This window comes from Salmo salar, chromosome ssa19 (assembly GCF_905237065.1).
Source record: "Salmo salar chromosome ssa19, Ssal_v3.1, whole genome shotgun sequence".
NCBI classification, from domain to species: Eukaryota; Metazoa; Chordata; class Actinopteri; order Salmoniformes; family Salmonidae; genus Salmo; species Salmo salar.
Window position 1 is genome coordinate 47,478,118 of NC_059460.1, and position 18,443 is coordinate 47,496,560.

The 18,443-nt window shown below is 48.9% G+C and overlaps 1 protein-coding gene across 10 annotated transcripts in view; it reads right to left on the reverse strand.

The window, feature by feature from the left end:
* LOC100380658 (calcium/calmodulin-dependent protein kinase type II subunit gamma) overlaps nt 1-18,443 on the reverse strand; it is a 35,134-nt gene that overhangs the window by 5,954 nt on the left and 10,737 nt on the right. For 6 of the 10 annotated variants that reach the window (XM_014158178.2, XM_014158184.2, XM_014158179.2 and 3 more), the window contains exons 3-15: nt 16,820-16,879; nt 16,039-16,093; nt 15,725-15,790; nt 14,542-14,614; nt 11,672-11,774; nt 10,562-10,645; nt 10,255-10,349; nt 9,803-9,925; nt 7,245-7,328; nt 4,841-4,883; nt 3,605-3,664; nt 1,111-1,151; nt 701-784 (exon numbers count right to left, since the gene is read on the reverse strand). In XM_014158178.2, the coding sequence (XP_014013653.1) occupies nt 701-784; nt 1,111-1,151; nt 3,605-3,664; nt 4,841-4,883; nt 7,245-7,328; nt 9,803-9,925; nt 10,255-10,349; nt 10,562-10,645; nt 11,672-11,774; nt 14,542-14,614; nt 15,725-15,790; nt 16,039-16,093; nt 16,820-16,879 (971 nt within the window). The remainder of the gene's footprint in view (nt 1-700; nt 785-1,110; nt 1,152-3,604; nt 3,665-4,840; nt 4,884-7,244; nt 7,329-9,802; nt 9,926-10,254; nt 10,350-10,561; nt 10,646-11,671; nt 11,775-14,541; nt 14,615-15,724; nt 15,791-16,038; nt 16,094-16,819; nt 16,880-18,443) is intronic. The other 4 variants (XM_014158180.2, XM_014158187.2, XM_045702385.1 and 1 more) reach the window with 1 other exon arrangement.

Here is an 18,443-nt window from a genome sequence, read left to right on the forward strand (position 1 = left end):
AGTATGGAGGGTAGGTTGCTAGGGAGGGATCATGGACTTTAAGTTGCTAGGAGGTTAGGGTGCTGGGAGAGGAGAACGTGATGAAGGGAACGGGGGGAGGAGAGGAGATTAGGGTGCTAGGAGAGGAGACCGTGATGAAGGGAACGGGGGGAGGAGAGGAGGTTAGGGTGCTAGGAGAGGAGACCGTGATGAAGGGAACGGGGGGAGGAGAGGAGGTTAGGGTGCTAGGAGAGGAGACCGTGATGAAGGGAACGGGGAGAGGAGGTTAGGGTGCTAGGAGAGGAGACCGTGATGAAGGGAACGGGGGGAGGAGAGGAGGTTAGGGTGCTAGGAGAGGAGACCGTGATGAAGGGAACGGGGAGAGGAGGTTAGGGTGCTAGGAGAGGAGACCGTGATGAAGGGAACGGGGGGAGGAGAGGAGGTTAGGGTGCTAGGAGAGGAGACCGTGATGAAGGGAACGGGGTGAGGAGAGGAGGTTAGGGTGCTAGGAGAGGAGACCGTGATGAAAGGAACGGGGAGAGGAGGTTAGGGTGCTAGGAGAGGAGACCGTGATGAAGGGAACGGGGGGAGGAGAGGAGGTTAGGGTGCTAGGAGAGGAGACCGTGATGAAGGGAACGGGGGGAGGAGAGGAGGTTAGGGTGCTAGGAGAGGAGACGAGGCTGAGGGGAACATAGAGTAGGTGGTGATTAAGGTTATGTACCATTTGTGCGGCGGCCACGCTGTTGTCCTTCATGGCATTGATGGCACTCACTATGCTGTTCTTACTGTTGTTGTTGGTCGTAGGCTGAGACACACAAAGAAAGTAAAATCATAATTTCTCTTTGATTTCCCTCTCTGTGTGAGCGAGAGAGAGCGAGAGAGAGCGAGAGAGAGAGAGAGAGAGAGAGTGTGTGTGTGTGTGTGTGTGTGTGTGTGAGAGAGTGAGGCAGAGAGCGTGCGATGGGCAGAGAGCGAGATGGCCATTGAGAGATGGGCAGAGAGAGAGCGAGCGCCAGAAGGTAGAGTGGCAGAGAGAGAGAGGTAGAGTGGCAGAGAGAGAGAGGTAGAGTGGCAGAGAGAGGCAGAGAGAGTGTGACAGCTAGCTATACGACATCAGATTTAACTCCTTACCTTAGCAGCATCCGCCTTCTTGTTAAGTAAACTTTTGCATGCTGTAAAGAGAGAGAGAGATAAAGCAATAGAAGAGTCACCTCACTCTCTCCTATTCAACCTGGTCCCCACACGATGTAACATCAGTCAAGCAACACAACCACCCTTAGACTGCAGTGTGATTGCATATACCAGCTCCCTGCAGCAGCCTCCCCTTCATGGATTGAAAAGCATTGGATTGGTGTGAACATTGACTAAAGGGTATTTTCAACACTATTCATGACACCCAAGTCAGTCTATTCTTCATCCACAAAGGGGAGTGAACAAGTGTACACTTCAGGGAGAGCTATAGCAGAGACAGGTGGAAGTTAATGTAAACTACTGATTTCCTTCAGGAGGCTCCAGTCAGTCAGTCAGTGTCAGTCAGTCAGTCCTCTCACTGAGCTCATCTAAAGCTCGTCATTCTACTGCTGTTGTCACTGTTTTTAATGTGTTGCTGAAACACACACAATTCTGGGCTGCATGCATCGTCTTGGGGATGCTTACCTTCCGTTAACAAGTGGGAGAGAGGAGGAAGAAAAGAGAGAGAGGAAGACATGTTTTAGGCAGCGGGCATCCTTTAGTTGTCGGTGATGGTTTGTGCACTGCTGTGCGTGTGTTCTTACTGTGCTGTGGTATTGGCTGTTACAGGGACAGTGTTGCTCCCTAGTGGAGCGGCGGGCGGAGCAGACTGAGCATGCTCCGACTCGGGGCTGGAGCTTTGATCAGAGCCGTTCCACGCCATGCGCTTTACGTCATGCAGAGGAACGGTTAGGATAAACAACGGACCGACCATGCAGCATCCACGTCATCCACAGTTCCCAAGGTGCATACCTACCATTCAACACACAGCAGAACTGGGCCCTGACTGGCTAACCATTCAGCCCTGCCACGTCTTCAACCCAGCTGCCCACCGGAACCCGTTCAAACACCCTCAACATGCACCCTGCCCCAAATTCTTCCAAATGATCGCGGTCGGATGTATCGGTCGAGTTCCAGGTCAACTACATTACAGACTACGTTTCATTGCAACAACCAATGGCTGATAGCCACAACATGGTAGTGGGCGTAGGATTAACTGACATGTTAAACACCTGCGGGCGGGCGGACAGGCGGGCAGGCAGGCGGGCGGGCGGGCAGGCAGGCAGGCAGGCAGGCAGGCAGGCAGGCAGGCAGGCAGGCAGGCAGGCAGGCAGGCAGGCAGGCCTCTGCAGTGTAGTTGTCCTGGAACGTGGCCACCACTAAGAACATTCACCTTACAACAGTGGCTATTTTCAGGAGGACACGAAGGGAAGAGTAACTTTCAAATTGTCCAATCCCGTTTCTCCCTGTTCTTCCTCATGTGTGCACTCAAACCAGTCCAATCCTTTTACATCTAGGAGGGGAAGTGAACGAGTGCACACTTCAGGGAGAAGGGTAAACGGAGTGTGCAGCAAGGTAACACAGCCGCATTGTTCACACTTGACATCTTGTATTGACTGCAATTCGTCACACTTTCCTGTGTGACGATGTGATTGGGGAAGAGAGCGCATCATAAGCAGAGAGCAAAGACCGCCTCAGCCATACACAGCGGAGGGGAGGGGCAAGCAGTGACATGATGGCGGGGAGGCTAAGCTGCAGATGCCTTTTACTGGGGCGATGTCATCCGTCGTCAGGACTTACTGGCAGGCGATTGGTCCGCTTTCAGAGGAGAGCCCTGTGATTGAAGGGCTCTACCGTACGCTTCTGTCAATCCCCCTCATGCGGAACCCTAGAGCACCAATCGCACGCTCAGGGGAGACACTAACTCCCGCCCCTTGTTATCGCTTCAACACTCTACTATAACCCTGCCTTCTAGAAACACCTATAGATATGAAAGGATTTGATAGGTGTAAATATTATGGTAGTAGCTCCACTATGATTGGCTGGATAACATTTTTGCCATATTGCTTACACCTATCCATCCAACCCTTTCTTAAACCTTATACCGTTTCCTAGTCCACATGGGATCGCCGACCTTAGTCCCCCCCCAGGTCAGACGATGGCAGCGTGCCTCTCCCGCTTCTGTTCATCCTCCAGTCAGTCAGTCACCACAGATACACGCCCCCCCCCACCAATCCCTCCCCCCTCAACCCCCTCATGGCCGTGACCACAGGACGAAGGTGGGGAGGGGGGTTGATATACTGATGAATTTGATGCTTTCTGATGATGATATGAGGCTGAGTGGTATTGTTGACAGACTATGTGTAGTTTTACATGCATATAGCCTGTGTGCATGGTATCAGCATCATCCTTAAAAACATCCATATCATACTCTCGTTCGTGTGTGTGGCTAGCGTGAGCTGCATGCAGGAGAAAAAGGGGATAGATAACCTGCTGACCCCTTCAGAAGTTAAAGAAACCATGGTGCTTCCTTTTAGTATGATGTGGGAGGGGCTTAAACAGGAAGCCGGACGTGTGTGTAGAGGAAGTAAGAGGGCGTGTCTCTGTGACGTACCTTCCTGCGCCAGCGAGGCGGTGGAGGACACAGCAGCAGGGTTGGTATGCTGCCGGCCCACTATTGGACACAAATACTCAAATTGGGAGGAGCTATGCAAATCTGGGCTGGCCTAACCCAATACAGTGACCAATCACAAATGACACCCTATTCTCCATATCGTAGCCAAAAGTAGTGCACAACATGAGGAGTAGGATGCCATTTAGGACGTAATAACCCCCCTTCCTTTAGGGCCAGGTCTTAACCTTTAATCATCTTCGCTCGTAAAGGAGAGAAAGTACAGCCTTAAATATGGCCCGTCCTCTGTCAAACCACACAGTACACCTCCTAGTACTGACACACTCCAGAGCCGACAAGGAGAGGGAGAAAAGTGTTAGAGACATAGATGTAAACACATAGTACTGCTGGAAATATTACATTCTAGAATGGTACCTCCTCCTAGCACCTCCTAGCACTGCCACCATATGGTGGCACCTCCTCCTAGCACTGCCACCATATGGCACCTCCTCTTAGCACTGCCACCATATGGCACCTCCTCTTAGCACTGCCACCATATGGCACCTCCTCTTAGCACTGCCACCATATGGCACCTCCTCTTAGCACTGCCACCATATGGCACCTCCTCTTAGCACTGCCACCATATGGCACCTCCTCTTAGCACTGCCACCATATGGCACCTCCTCCTAGCACTGCCACCATATGGCACCTCCTCCTAGCACTGCCTCCTAGCACTGGCACCTCCTCCTAGCACTGCCTCCTAGCACTGGCACCTCCACCTAGCACTGCCACCATATGGCACCTCCTCCTAGCACTGCCTCCTAGCACTGGCACCTCCTCCTAGCCCTGACACCTTATGGCACCTCCTCCTAGCACTGACACCTTATGGCACCTCCTCCTAGCACTGACACCTTATGGCACCTCCTCCTAGCACTGACACCTTATGGCACCTCCTCCTAGCACTGACACCTTATGGCACCTCCTCCTAGCACTGACACCTTATGGCACCTCCTCCTAGCACTGACACCTTATGGCACCTCCTCCTAGCACTGACACCTTATGGCACCTCCTTTCACCTACTCTTCTCCTTCAGAACTTGTGTTCTGAAAACACACACACACTCCTCCTCCACTTGGCCTAAAAACCTACATTAGGTAGACTCCAGGGAGGAGGGAGAGTAGAGCTCTCTGTCCTCCTCCCTCAGTCTAACTGGAGTGAGGGAGAAGGAGACACACCCACCTGAGAAGTTTCTGGACACCAGCATGGTGGTGAGGATCGCTCCCTAGGAGAGAGAGAAGGGATAAGTAATGAAGAGATCTGATCACATGAGGGGGGGGGGATAGAGGATCACTTCGTACATGTATTAAACTGCGAGTTTGACCAATTCCAGTCCCGTTGGTTTTATGTAGAAGGACTGAGAAGCTCAGTTCTGGTGACTTCTTAAAAGGACATTCTACTCCAAAATATATGACAATAAAATGACGCTGACACCATTACTGGATTTCCACATCCAGAAATGGGCCCAATAACATATTGGTTAAAATGTGGTCTAGGGGGAGGTAAATTGGGAGGAGGTCTAGGGGGGAGGTATATAGGGAGGAGGAGGAGGTCTAGGGGGAGGTATATAGGGAGGAAGAGGTGGTCTAGGGGGAGGTATATAGGGAGGAGGTGGTGGTCTAGGGGGAGGTATATAGGGAGGAGGTGGTCTAGGGGGGAGGTATATAGGGAGGAGGTGGTCTAGGGGGGAGGTATATAGGGAGGAGGAGGTGGTCTAGGGGGGAGGTATATAGGGAGGAGGAGGTGGTCTAGGGGGGAGGTATATAGGGAGGAGGAGGTGGTCTAGGGGGGAGGTATATAGGGAGGAGGAGGTGGTCTAGGGGGGAGGTATATAGGGAGGAGGAGGTGGTCTAGGGGGGAGGTATATAGGGAGGAGGAGGTGGTCTAGGGGGGAGGTATATAGGGAGGAGGAGGTGGTCTAGGGGGGAGGTATATAGGGAGGAGGAGGTGGTCTAGGGGGGAGGTATATAGGGAGGAGGTGGTCTAGGGGGAGGTATATAGGGAGGAGGAGGTGGTCTAGGGGGAGGTATATAGGGAGGTGGTGGTGGTCTAGGGGGAGGTATATAGGGAGGTGGTGGTCTAGGGGGAGGTATATAGGGAGGTGGTGGTCTAGGGGGGAGGTATATAGGGAGGAGGTGGTGGTCTAGGGGGAGGTATATAGGGAGGAGTTGGTGGTCTAGGGGGAGGTATATAGGGAGGAGGAGGTGGTCTAGGGGGAGGTATATAGGGAGGAGGAGGTGGTCTAGGGGGAGGTATATAGGGAGGAGGAGGTGGTCTAGGGGGAGGTATATAGGGAGGAGGAGGTGGTCTAGGGGGAGGTATATAGGGAGGAGGTGGTCTAGGGGGGAGGTATATAGGGAGGAGGAGGTGGTCTAGGGGGGAGGTATATAGGGAGGAGGAGGTGGTCTAGGGGGGAGGTATATAGGGAGGAGGTGGTGGTCTAGGGGGAGGTGGTCTAGGGGGAGGTATATAGGGAGGAGGTGGTCTAGGGGGAGGTATATAGGGAGGAGGAGGTGGTCTAGGGGGGAGGTGGTCTAGGGGGGAGGTATATAGGGAGGAGGAGGTGGTCTAGGGGGAGGTATATAGGGAGGAGGAGGTGGTCTAGGGGGGAGGTATATAGGGAGGAGGTGGTGGTCTAGGGGGAGGTATATAGGGAGGAGGAGGTGGTCTAGGGGGAGGTATATAGGGAGGAGGAGGTGGTCTAGGGGGAGGTATATAGGGAGGAGGTGGTCTAGGGGGAGGTATATAGGGAGGAGGTGGTGGTCTAGGGGGGAGGTATATAGGGAGGAGGTGGTCTAGGGGGAGGTATATAGGGAGGAGGTGGTCTAGGGGGGAGGTATATAGGGAGGAGGTGGTGGTCTAGGGGGAGGTATATAGGGAGGAGGAGGTGGTGGTCTAGGGGGAGGTATATAGGGAGGAGGAGGTGGTCTAGGGGGAGGTATATAGGGAGGAGGAGGTGGTCTAGGGGGGAGGTATATAGGGAGGAGGAGGTGGTCTAGGGGGGAGGTATATAGGGAGGAGGAGGTGGTCTAGGGGGGAGGTATATAGGGAGGAGGTGGTGGTCTAGGGGGGAGGTATATAGGGAGGAGGTGGTGGTCTAGGGGGAGGTATATAGTGAGGAGGAGGTGGTCTAGGGGGAGGTATATAGGGAGGAGGTGGTCTAGGGGGAGGTATATAGGGAGGAGGTCGTCTAGGGGGAGGTATATAGGGAGGAGGAGGTGGTCTAGGGGGGAGGAGGTCTAGGGGGGAGGTATATAGGGAGGAGGAGGTGGTCTAGGGGGAGGTATATAGGGAGGAGGAGGTGGTCTAGGGGGGAGGTATATAGGTAGGAGGAGGTGGTCTAGGGGGGAGGTATATAGGGAGGAGGTGGTGGTCTAGGGGGGAGGTATATAGGGAGGAGGTGGTGGTCTAGGGGGGAGGTATATAGGGAGGAGGAGGTGGTCTAGGGGGGAGGTATATAGGGAGGAGGAGGTGGTCGAGGGGGAGGAATATTGGGAGGAGGAGGTGGAAGACAGGTGGAGGAGGAAGAGACGTGTAGGAGGAGGAAGAGAGAGTGTAGGAGGTAGCAGCAGTAGTAGTAGTGTACCTTGAGTTTCCTCCGAGCGTTGAACTTGCGCAGACATTCCACTGTCTCCTGTCTGTGGATCATAGATGCCACGGTGGAACGTTGCTATAGGAGGGGACAGAGACAAGTATCAAACACTATTCAAAACTGTGTGTGTGTGTATATAAAATCTCTATATCTCTCTGTGTCCATGTCCGAGTACCTGTACTTAATTAACCTCTTATGGCTAGGGGGCAGTATTTTCACGGCTGGATAAAAAACGTACCCGATTTAATCTGGTTACTAATCCTACCCAGTAACTAGAATATGCATATACTTATTATATATGGATAGAAAACACCCTAAAGTTTCTAAAACTGTTTGAATGGTGTCTGTGAGTATAACAGAACTCAAATGGCAGGTCAAAACCTGAGAGATTCCTTTACAGGAAGTGGCCTGTCTGACCATTTCTGGAACTTCTTTGCCATCTCTATCTTTTACTAAGGATCTCTGCTCTAACGTGACACTTCCTACGTCGTCCGTAGGCGCTCAGAGCCCGGGAAAAACCTGAATGTCGTCATCCCAGCCCCAGGCTGAAACACATTATCGCCTTTCTCAAGTGGCCGATCAAGGGACTCTGGGCTTAGGCGCGTGACCTGGCCGCCCCCGTCTTTGTGATTTTTCCCTCTGTTTGCCGAAAAGGAGATTCCCGGTCGGAATATTATCGCTTTTCTACGAGAAAAATGGCATAAAAATTGATTTTAAACAGCGGTTGACATGCTTCGAAGTACGGTAATGGAATATTTAGATTTTTTTTGTCACGAATTGCGCCATGCGCGCAACCCTTCTTTACCATTTCGGATAGTGTCTGGAACGCACGAACAAAACGCCGCTATTCGGATATAACGATGGATTATTTTGGACCAAACCAACATTTGTTATTGAAGTAGCAGTCCTGGGAGTGCATTCTGACGAAGACAACAAAGGTAATGAAACTTTTGTAATAGTAAATCGGAGTTTGATCAGGGCTAAACTTGGTCGGTGTCTAAATGGCTAGCCGTGATGGCTGGGCTATCTACTGAGAATATTGCAAAATGTGCTTTCACCAAAAAGCTATTTTAAAATCGGACATATGGAGTGCATAGATGAGTTCTGTATCTATAATTCTTAAAATAATTGTTATGTTTTTTGTGAACGTTTATCGTGAGTAATTTAGTAAATTCACCGGATGTTTGCGGGGGGTATGCTAGTTCTGAACGTCACATGCTAATGTAAAAAGCTGGTTTTTGATATAAATATGAACTTGATTGAACAAAACATGCATGCATTGTATAACATAATGTCCTAGGGTTGTCATCTGATGAAGATCATCAAAGGTTAGTGCTGCATTTAGCTGTGGTTTTGTTTTTTGTGACATTATATGCTAGCTTGAAAAATGGGTGTCTGATTATTTCTGGCTTGGTACTCTGCTGACATAATCTAATGTTTTGCTTTCGCTGTAAAGCCTTTTTGAAATCGGACAGTGTGGTTAGATAAAGGAGAGTCTTGTCTTTAAAATGCTGTGAAATAGTCATATGTTTGAAAAATTGAAGTTTTTGTATTTTTGAGTAATTTGTAATTCGCGCCACGCCTATCATTGGATATTGGAGCAGGTGTTCCGCTAGCGGAACGTCTAGATGTAAGAGGTTAAGTTCTAAATAGTAGGCTTTTTTAGCATGCAAAAATAGGTTTTATATTAGGTGACATGTCTAAAATTCAGTCTGCACTAAACGCCAGAATGTCATGCTTATTTCAGCTTCACATCTATACATTACCAAAATATTAACCCAACATGCAACAATTAAAAAGATTCTGCTGAGTTACAGTTCATATAAGGAAATCAGTCAATTGAAATAAATTAATTAGGCCCTAATCTATGGATTTCACATGACTGGGCAGGAGTGCAGCCATGAGTGGGCCTGGGAGGGCATAGGACCACTCACTGGGCAGCCAGGCTGAGGCAATCAGAATTAGTTTTTTATTACATACAGAAATACTCCTCATTAGATGACACATTCTCAGTATGGGGGAGTCTAGTATTAGATGACACATTGTCAGTATGGGGGAGTCTAGTATTAGATGACACATTCTCAGTATGGGGGAGTCTAGTATTAGATGACACATTCTCAGTATGGGGGAGTCTAGTATTAGATGACACATTCTCAGTATGGGGGAGTCTAGTATTAGATGACACATTCTCAGTATGGGGGAGTCTAGTATTAGATGACACATTCTCAGTATGGGGGGAGTCTAGTATTAGATGACACATTCTCAGTATGGGGGAGTCTAGTATTAGATGACACATTCTCAGTATGGGGGAGTCTAGTATTAGATGACACATTCTCAGTATGGGGGAGTCTAGTATTAGATGACACATTCTCAGTATGGGGGAGTCTAGTATTAGATGACACATTCTCAGTATGGGGGAGACTAGTATTAGATGACACATTCTCAGTATGGGGGAGTCTAGAATGCTGTACACAGTATGTCGTTTTAGTAAGTAGTATGTGTGTGTGTGTGTGTGTGTGCGTGCGTATGCGCGTGTGTGTGCGTGCGCTTACGCAGATCCATGGATGTTTGAGAGCCTGATCAGCAGTGATCCTCTTGGAAGGATTAATAGTCAACATCTGATTAATAAGGTTCTTAGCCTCTGGAGTAACAGTGTCCCACTCTGGAGAGGGAAACTGGGTGGGAGAAGAGAGACAGACAGGAAGAGGAACAGAAAAGACCATGACCATGATGCATCATGTCCATAACAAACGTATTTCTTCACGTTTCACATCATGTAAACAATCAGTCTGCCTACAATTCAGAATATTAACGTGTGTCTGAACGTCTCAGAACCAGTCTTCATTAACTATATAACCTGAATACTAGAGAGGAGAGGATACCCCTCACACACCTCTGCAATGCGTCAGGAGGCTGATAGGATCAATAGCTGGGGTGCAGCTCTCAATCTGACACTATTCAAAATTCACCAGCTGTCCAGCCAAACACAGATACACACACTCACATCATAGGCCCCAGCCTTGATCTGCTGGTAGAGTTTGTGTTGGTCTTCATCCCAGAATGGAGGATAGCCCACCAACAAGATATACAGAATAACACCTAGAGAGAAAGAAAGAGACCGAGAGAAAGAGCGAGAGAAAGAGAGAGAGAGAGTTTAGATTGGTTAAGTTTTCTGTAAACCCTGGTCTAAGATGTATGACCTCTACACCATGGCCTCTCTTAAGCAGTGGGATGGTGACAAGTTACCCAGTAGTCACTAGATGGTTATTTAGATTTGTTCTTCGTCTACAGTTAAGAGGTTAAAGGTTTACCACAGGCCCATATGTCCACAGGCTTGCCGTAGGCGTCCTTCCTCAGGACCTCAGGGGACAGGTAACCAGGGGTGCCCGCGAAACCTGCCCGACAGATAAAACAAAATTGTTTTAGATTTACATTGTCCTGGAAAGATCCTATTCACTTTGTCTGCAGCAAAGTGTTGAAATCCATTTGGTTCACCAGGCGGATGAGTGGCCTGGTGTCACCAGGCGGATGAGTGGCCTGGTGTCACCAGACGGATGAGTGGCCTGGTGTCACCAGACGGATGAGTGGCCTGGTGTCACCAGACGGATGAGTGGCCTGGTGTCACCAGACGGATGAGTGGCCTGGTGTCACCAGACGGATGAGTGGCCTGGTGTCACCAGACGGATGAGTGGCCTGGTGTCACCAGACGGATGGTTTGTGGTTTGGTTCATCAGGCTTGTTTCCTAACACTACTACAAGCTTAAGCAACCCATATCTCATTTACTGCAATACTGTCTGAGCCAGTACATATGCTTCCTACCTACACAAATTACTCATCACACAAAATAAATTTGCAAGACTAGCCACCAGTCTGTTAAAGAAACTCAATTGTCTATCTACAACATGAATATAATCAGACGCATCTACAAATCCCTCCCAGACAGCCTACCTAAACCCTTCGATGGATTCTTCCAGGTTAACTCCCAAATCCACGCATACAACAAGACACTGCGATAACCTTCACCCTCCCCGCATCTCACATAGTCACTTCTCTGTTAGATACAGAGGTTCCATACTCTGGAACTCTCATCATCCCTCAATGACTAGGGGTCAGCCTGATGAACCAAACTACCCACTAGTCCCCTCCATGTAGCCTGGCTCTCACACATAATCAAACATGGTTGTTGTTTACTGTGTATATCATGTAAAAAAAAAACGGTGTGTGCTTGTTTAACAGATTTAACAAACTTTTGTTTGTAAAATGACTAAAATGTTTGTACTTAATTACATTTTTGTGGATTTTTCAAGGCTTCCAACCTAACCTGCACACCGTTTCGGATTTCACTTCGTTTTCTTTGGTGCAAATAAATAAAACGTAGAAACCTAAAAACGTTGGATGAAGGGTGTGTGTGTGGTCTTACCGAACCATGCCTGCTGGTCACCCTGCACCTCGATGGCCAGGCCAAAGTCTGCCAGCTTCACCGCTGCTCCCTTCATCTTACTGGCCAGCAACAGGTTCTCAGGCTGGGGAGGGTAGAAACACAGAGGTGGAGAAAAGTGTGTGTGTACAGGGGAAGTAGAAACAGAGAGAGCGGGACAGAGATGCATTTGTCAATGTGTAATTGCTTTTGATCTTCAAACTGTTCTGCCTAAGCAACATTTACACATGCATATCACATCAATAAAAGATGATTATTATTACATTCAGTTGGGAGAGGAAAAAAAGGAGGGAGTAAGGAGACATGAAGGAGGAACAGAAGGAGCATAAGAGAAAGATGAGTAACGATCTCTCATATAATTAAAATCATGCATTCTATTGTACTAGGTACTCAATTTGCATTTATAACTGGGTGGTTCGAGCCCTTAATGATGATTGGTTGACCGCAACGGTATATCAGATCGTATTACACGGCTATGACAAAACATTTCCCTAATTACATTGGTAACCAGTTTATAATAGCAATAAGGCACCTCGGGGAGTTTGTGATATATGGCCAATATACCACGACTAAGGGCTGTATCCAGGCAGTCCTCGTGGTGTCGTGCATAAAAACAGCCCTTATATGGCTAATATACCACGGCTATCACAGCTCCTCTGGCCTTATTGCTTAAGTATATATGATTGGATGCATTTACTCACTGGATCATGTGACGTATGTAATTAACCTTCAAATACAAGCCTGGTGTGTGTACTCGCCTTAACACTGATGAGAGTTTGATACCAAAACGTTTGTATTTTATTTTTACCCTTTCATTTTATGCACAATGCACTTTTTGGGCATCATGATGGCCCAACAAATCATCTGTATTTTTGCATTTAAGCATCTGTTTTGGATTTGTCCACATTTGACAGTGTGCGGGTCTCCATCTCTCCTACGATTCTCTCTACGGCCATATATGGACATAGGGTTGTAGTCATGGAAACCACTTGGGGAGTCATTTAAACAGCCCTGCAGACTGCATGCTAAGTGTACTGCGTGTATGCGCTCGTTTGTGTGTGTGTGTGTAAAGGACTGCAGTAAAAGCAGACTCAGGATAAAAGGCCAACAAATCAGACAGACAGTAAACAAGAGGTAATACAGCTATCCTCAGACACCAGGAATGTGCATGGTTATTAGAATATTCAAAATAAGTCTATTTTAAAAACACTGAAAAGGCTTTTTCTAAATTAAATTATCCATGTAACATTGTTACATACAAGGACACACCATGACATTTCAAATGATTAATTTAATAAAACAAACTTTTCAAATGTATTTTTGAATGACATGTGCCCCACAAAAAGCTGCAGGGGAGCTGCAGGGGAGCTGTAGGGGAGCTGCAGGGGAGCTGCAGGGGAGCTGTAGGGGAGCTGCCGGCGAGCTGTAGGGGAGCTGTAGGGGAGACGGCGAGCTGTAGGGGAGCCGGTGAGCTGTAGGGGAGCCGGCGAGCTGTAGGGGAGCTGCAGGGGAGCCGGCGAGCTGTAGGGGAGCTGCAGGGGAGCCGGTGAGCTGTAGGGGAGCTGTAGGGGAGTCGGCGAGCTGTAGGGGAGCCGGTGAGCTGTAGGGGAGCCGGCGAGCTGTAGGGGAGCTGTAGGGGAGCCGGCGAGCTGTAGGGGAGCTGTAGGGGAGCCGGCGAGCTGTAGGGGAGCTGTAGGGGAGCCGGCGAGCTGTAGGGGAGCTGTAGGGGAGCTGTAGGGGAGCAGTGTAGGGGAGCCGGCGAGCTGTAGGGGAGCTGTAGGGGAGCCGGCGAGCTGTAGGCGAGCTGTAGGGGAGTCGGCGAGCTGTAGGCGAGCTGTAGGGGAGTCGGCGAGCTGTAGGGGAGTCGGCGAGCTGTAGGGGAGCTGTAGGGGAGTCGGCGAGCTGTAGGCGAGCTGTAGGGGAGTCGGCGAGCCGCAGGGGAGCCGGCGAGCTGTAGGGGAGCTGTAGGGGAGTCGGACAGCTGTAGGGGAGCTGTAGGGGAGCTGTAAGGGAGCCGGTGAGCTGTAGGGGAGCTGGCGAGCCGCAGGGGAGTCGGCTACTGCGTCTCCCTCTCTCTCTCCGTCCGTCTTATCGCGTCGCAGCGCAGCAATAGAGCTCCAGCCTCACTTGTGCACAGTAGTGCTCAGGTAAATGTTTACATGCATTTCAAATATCTGGATCTCCGGCAAAAAAGAAATAAAACCATTTCATAGTGAAATTATTTCAAACCCTACCAGATACATTCTCAGACTATGTCAAAGCGATTCATTTCTGTGTTCCATCTATTCAGAGTCACATAACAAAGTGACATCCAGTGATGTGTCTTCATGGTGTTTCATTGGAAGACCCATCTGATAAGAATCCATTATGTTTATCCGAACCAATCAGCCGCGAGGAGCCAGGCTGCAGTGATGTCACGGGGGTTGTCATGGTAACCGCAGGGTTAATCTTTCCTTCTCTTGTCTTGGACACCTTTACTTTGAGTCAGGACTGTGTGTGAGTGTGAGTGAGTGGTCAGTGACTGAATCCTTGTTTCCTTGCCATTGGGGAGAGTAGACCATAAGGTTGCCCCCTCCCTGCTTACGTGCAGATGACACTAACACCCCCCCCCCCCTCTGGTCAAGGACAGACATGTGATATACTGTGCAGAGAGGGAGGAGATGGAGAGAGAGAGAGAGAAAGTGAAAAAAGATGAGGGCTAGAGAGGGGGAAACAGAGAGAGGGAGGGGACAAGTGAAACAAGGGTTTGTGGGAGGGATGGAGCGACAAGAGCAGTGCGTTGCCATGGCCACGAGCAAAGGTGTGTGTGGTAGTCATAGCAACAGGCGGCCACACACACGCTCACCACTCACCTTGAGGTCCCTGTGGACGATGTCATGCTGGTGGATATGTTGAACACTCTCCAAGATCTGGTTAATACACTGACTGGGGAGGAGAGGAGCTCAGGTTAATACACTGACTGGAGAGGAGAGGAGCTCAGGTTAATACACAGACTGGAGAGGAGCTCAGGTTAATACACAGACTGGAGAGGAGAGGAGCTCAGGTTAATACACAGACTGGAGAGGAGAGGAGCTCAGGTTAATACACAGACTGGAGAGGAGAGGAGCTCAGGTTAATACACAGACTGGAGAGGAGAGGAGCTCAGGTTAATACACAGACTGGAGAGGAGAGGAGCTCAGGTTAATACACAGACTGGAGAGGAGAGGAGCTCAGGTTAATACACAGACTGGAGAGGAGAGGAGCTCAGGTTAATACACAGACTGGAGAGGAGAGGTGCTCAGGTTAATACACAGACTGGAGAGGAGCTCAGGTTAATACACAGACTGGAGAGGAGCTCAGGTTAATACACAGACTGGAGAGGAGCTCAGGTTAATACACAGACTGGAGAGGAGCTCAGGTTAATACACAGACTGGAGAGGAGCTCAGGTTAATACACAGACTGGAGAGGAGCTCAGGTTAATACACAGACTGGAGAGGAGCTCAGGTTAATACACAGACTGGAGAGGAGAGATCAGGTTAATACACAGACTGGAGAGGAGCTCAGGTTAATACACAGACTGGAGAGGAGAGATCAGGTTAATACACAGACTGGAGAGGAGAGATCAGGTTAATACACAGACTGGAGAGGAGCTCAGGTTAATACACAGACTGGAGAGGAGAGATCAGGTTAATACACAGACTGGAGAGGAGATATCAGGTTAATACACTGACTGGAGGAGAGAAAAGAGGAGAAAAGCAATGGTCCAGTCATCACTAAACATGTATGTTTGTACTGAAAGCTCAACAGGTTACTACAATAGTGGTTCTCAGCCTTTGTTTTGTTACTGTTACATTGAGCTATGCTTGGAGAACCCCTGAAGTACCCCCTAATGAGCATTTGACCAACAGGCCCATGTTCTTTTGAGACTTCCCAGGTACCCCATGTGGATAGGCCAGTTAGCAAAGATAAGAAATCATGCCACTCTCCCACGGTTTTGACCTGCGCTGTGCCACGCAGCTGCGTAACCATGGTAACAGTAAGTAGGGAGGGCCCACCTGGCGTCGGCCTCGCTGTAGTACTCCCTAGCAACGATGTCTTCAAACAACTCTCCTCCTGTCACCCTGAGAGACAGAGAGACAGAGGAGAGACAGGGGAAGGAGAAAGACAGGGGAAGGAGAAAGACAGGGGAAGGAGAAAGACAGGGGAAGGAGAAAGACAGGGGAAGGAGAAAGACAGGGGAAGGAGAAAGACAGGGGAAGGAGAAAGACAGGGGAAGGAGGAACAGATTGTTATCATACATAAAGAAAGCTCATTCATGGAGGCACATGCACAAGCCTGGAATGTCGGTGTGTGTGTGTGTTATACTCACAGGTCAAAGACAAGGTAGTGAAAGCCTTCCTCTGAGATACTGTCATGTAGTCTCACTAGAGAGAAAGAGAGGGTGGAGAAGAGGGAGAGAAAGGGAATTATGAGATTCAACAGTGGAATACGTAATGGCTACTTAGTTTGACATTCTATATCTGACCTAATGTATAGTTTTGTTTAAGGGTTGGAGGTTAAAGGTTATGTAAAAAGGTACATTTGTGTGTAATAAGTAGCAGGTCCTCCCTGCAGCAAGTACAGTATGAGTGTTCATCTCTCCCTGTCCAAGGTTTATATGAAGCTCAGACAAATGAGAAGGAGAGAGAAAGAGACAGAATGAGAAGGAGCGAGAGGCAGAATGAGAAGGAGAGAGAGGCAGAATGAGAAGGAGAGAGAGAAAGATAGACAGAATAGAGAAACTATAAAAAGGAGAGAAAGACAAGGGGGAGCATGAGAAGAGAGGAGGGAGGGGCAGAGCAATCTGGGACACTGAAGAGAGAGCCAGAAAGGAGGGAGAGGGAAGGAGGGATAGATGATAGAGGGATGCAACTGAAAGAGACAGTACAAAGTTGTCATTGACTCATCAGTATGGCCTCATCTCTTCCTCTACCTCCCGCCTTCATCCTCCTGGCCATTTGTTTTTTTTAAACAACAGCTTTGATTTGAACAGAAAATAAGCTTTATTGAAGTCCCATTCATTCAAGTTTTATTGTCTTCAAATAGTTGACTCTTCATAAACCTCAAATTGAAAATAAAACGTAGACAGACAAACAGACAGCCCGACCTACCTATGTTTGAATGTTTGAGCAGACGGCAGATACGAGCCTCTCGTTCCAGCTTCTGGTGATCTGAGGAGAGGAGAGAAAAACCCTGTTATAACCGGCCAATGAGAGCTTATTCAGTTAGAAAACAGGCTAATGAAAGGTATATAACAAGGGCCCCACACACAGGGTGAGGCCGCCCCACACACAGGGTGAGGCCGCCCCACACACAGGGTGAGGCCGCCCCACACACAGGGTGTAAGTAAGGTGTGTATACTGTGTGTGTGGATGTTGCTCGCAGCCCCAGCTGTGGAACATTGCTGTGCCAGCATTTTTGCCTAGCAGGGGACACATGATGAAATTGGAATATACACACACACACACACACACACACACACACACACACACACACACACCTGCCTTTCACCTCATACATTCTTACATAATTCTGACACACAACCCCCCCCCCCACCGTCGTCACCGTTAACAACAGTTGTGAGAGGTCAGAGGTAATCCGGGGTGACCCTGGCTGGGAGTGAGTCAGACTGTGTTGACTCGTAATATTCTAATGAAATATCAACTGCTGCAGGGCTCCAAAACAGACTCCTCGCATCATTTATTTACATTCATTTAATCAGAGTATTGCAGTTTGATTTCACAGACCCTTGCCGAATGTTTTTCACTAAACACTCATTTGAATACACATTGCAGCACATCCCATTTAATATCGCAACACTGAATATCTTAAACTCAATAACAACAACAACTGCCAATTTCATTATCAGACCCCCTGGCTAACAAACAAGTATCAGACCCGTGGTCAAACAGACTAACACACACAACTGGCTCTCTCATCACCTTATAATTTCAGCCCAATAAATACTGCTGCTAAACAGCCTCACATCTCCTCACCAAATAATCCTAGCCCTCCCTCTCCCCCTTCATCCATCTCTCCTTCATCCCCTAATCCCTCCTCTGATCCCCCATCACTTCTCTGCCTCCTTCCATTCCTCTCCCCTTCAACCTTTCCTACCACCTCGCACTCCCTCACCTCCCATCTTTCTGTTTCCTACTACCCATCTCCCTCCCCATTTTCTCCTCCCCATGTAGGCTCTAGATTCTCTCTCTCTTCTGCAGGGACAAACTACTGCAACCCTAGTCTCATTCCACTACTGATGCAGCAGATAGAGAAAGGGAGAGGGAAACCGAGAGGATTACATGAAATGTCCATATGCAGGAAGGGGATCACAACTCCCCATTGCGCGTGTGAAGATAGTATGGTTTACCGCAACTATTGCTGATTCATTCAATTATTTGTTGACGTGTGCCTGTGTGTGGGCGTGCACGGGTGTACAATGCATGTGGTGTGTGTGTGGTGGTACCCTTACGGGAAAAACAACATGAACTGTGTGTGATTTAATGTGAGGTTAATGTGAAAACGTGACAACATGTCCTCATGAAATGAATGTGAAGTGTTCAAGGACGCTTAGACACAGAGTCGTGGCCAAAACATCAGGGACAGACTTATAAACTGCAAAAGGTACAGGGATTGGACTGCTGAGGACTGGGGTAAAGTCATTTTCTCTGATGAATCCCCTTTCCGATGGTTTGGGGCATCCGGAAAAAAGCTTGTCTGGAGAAGACAAGGTGA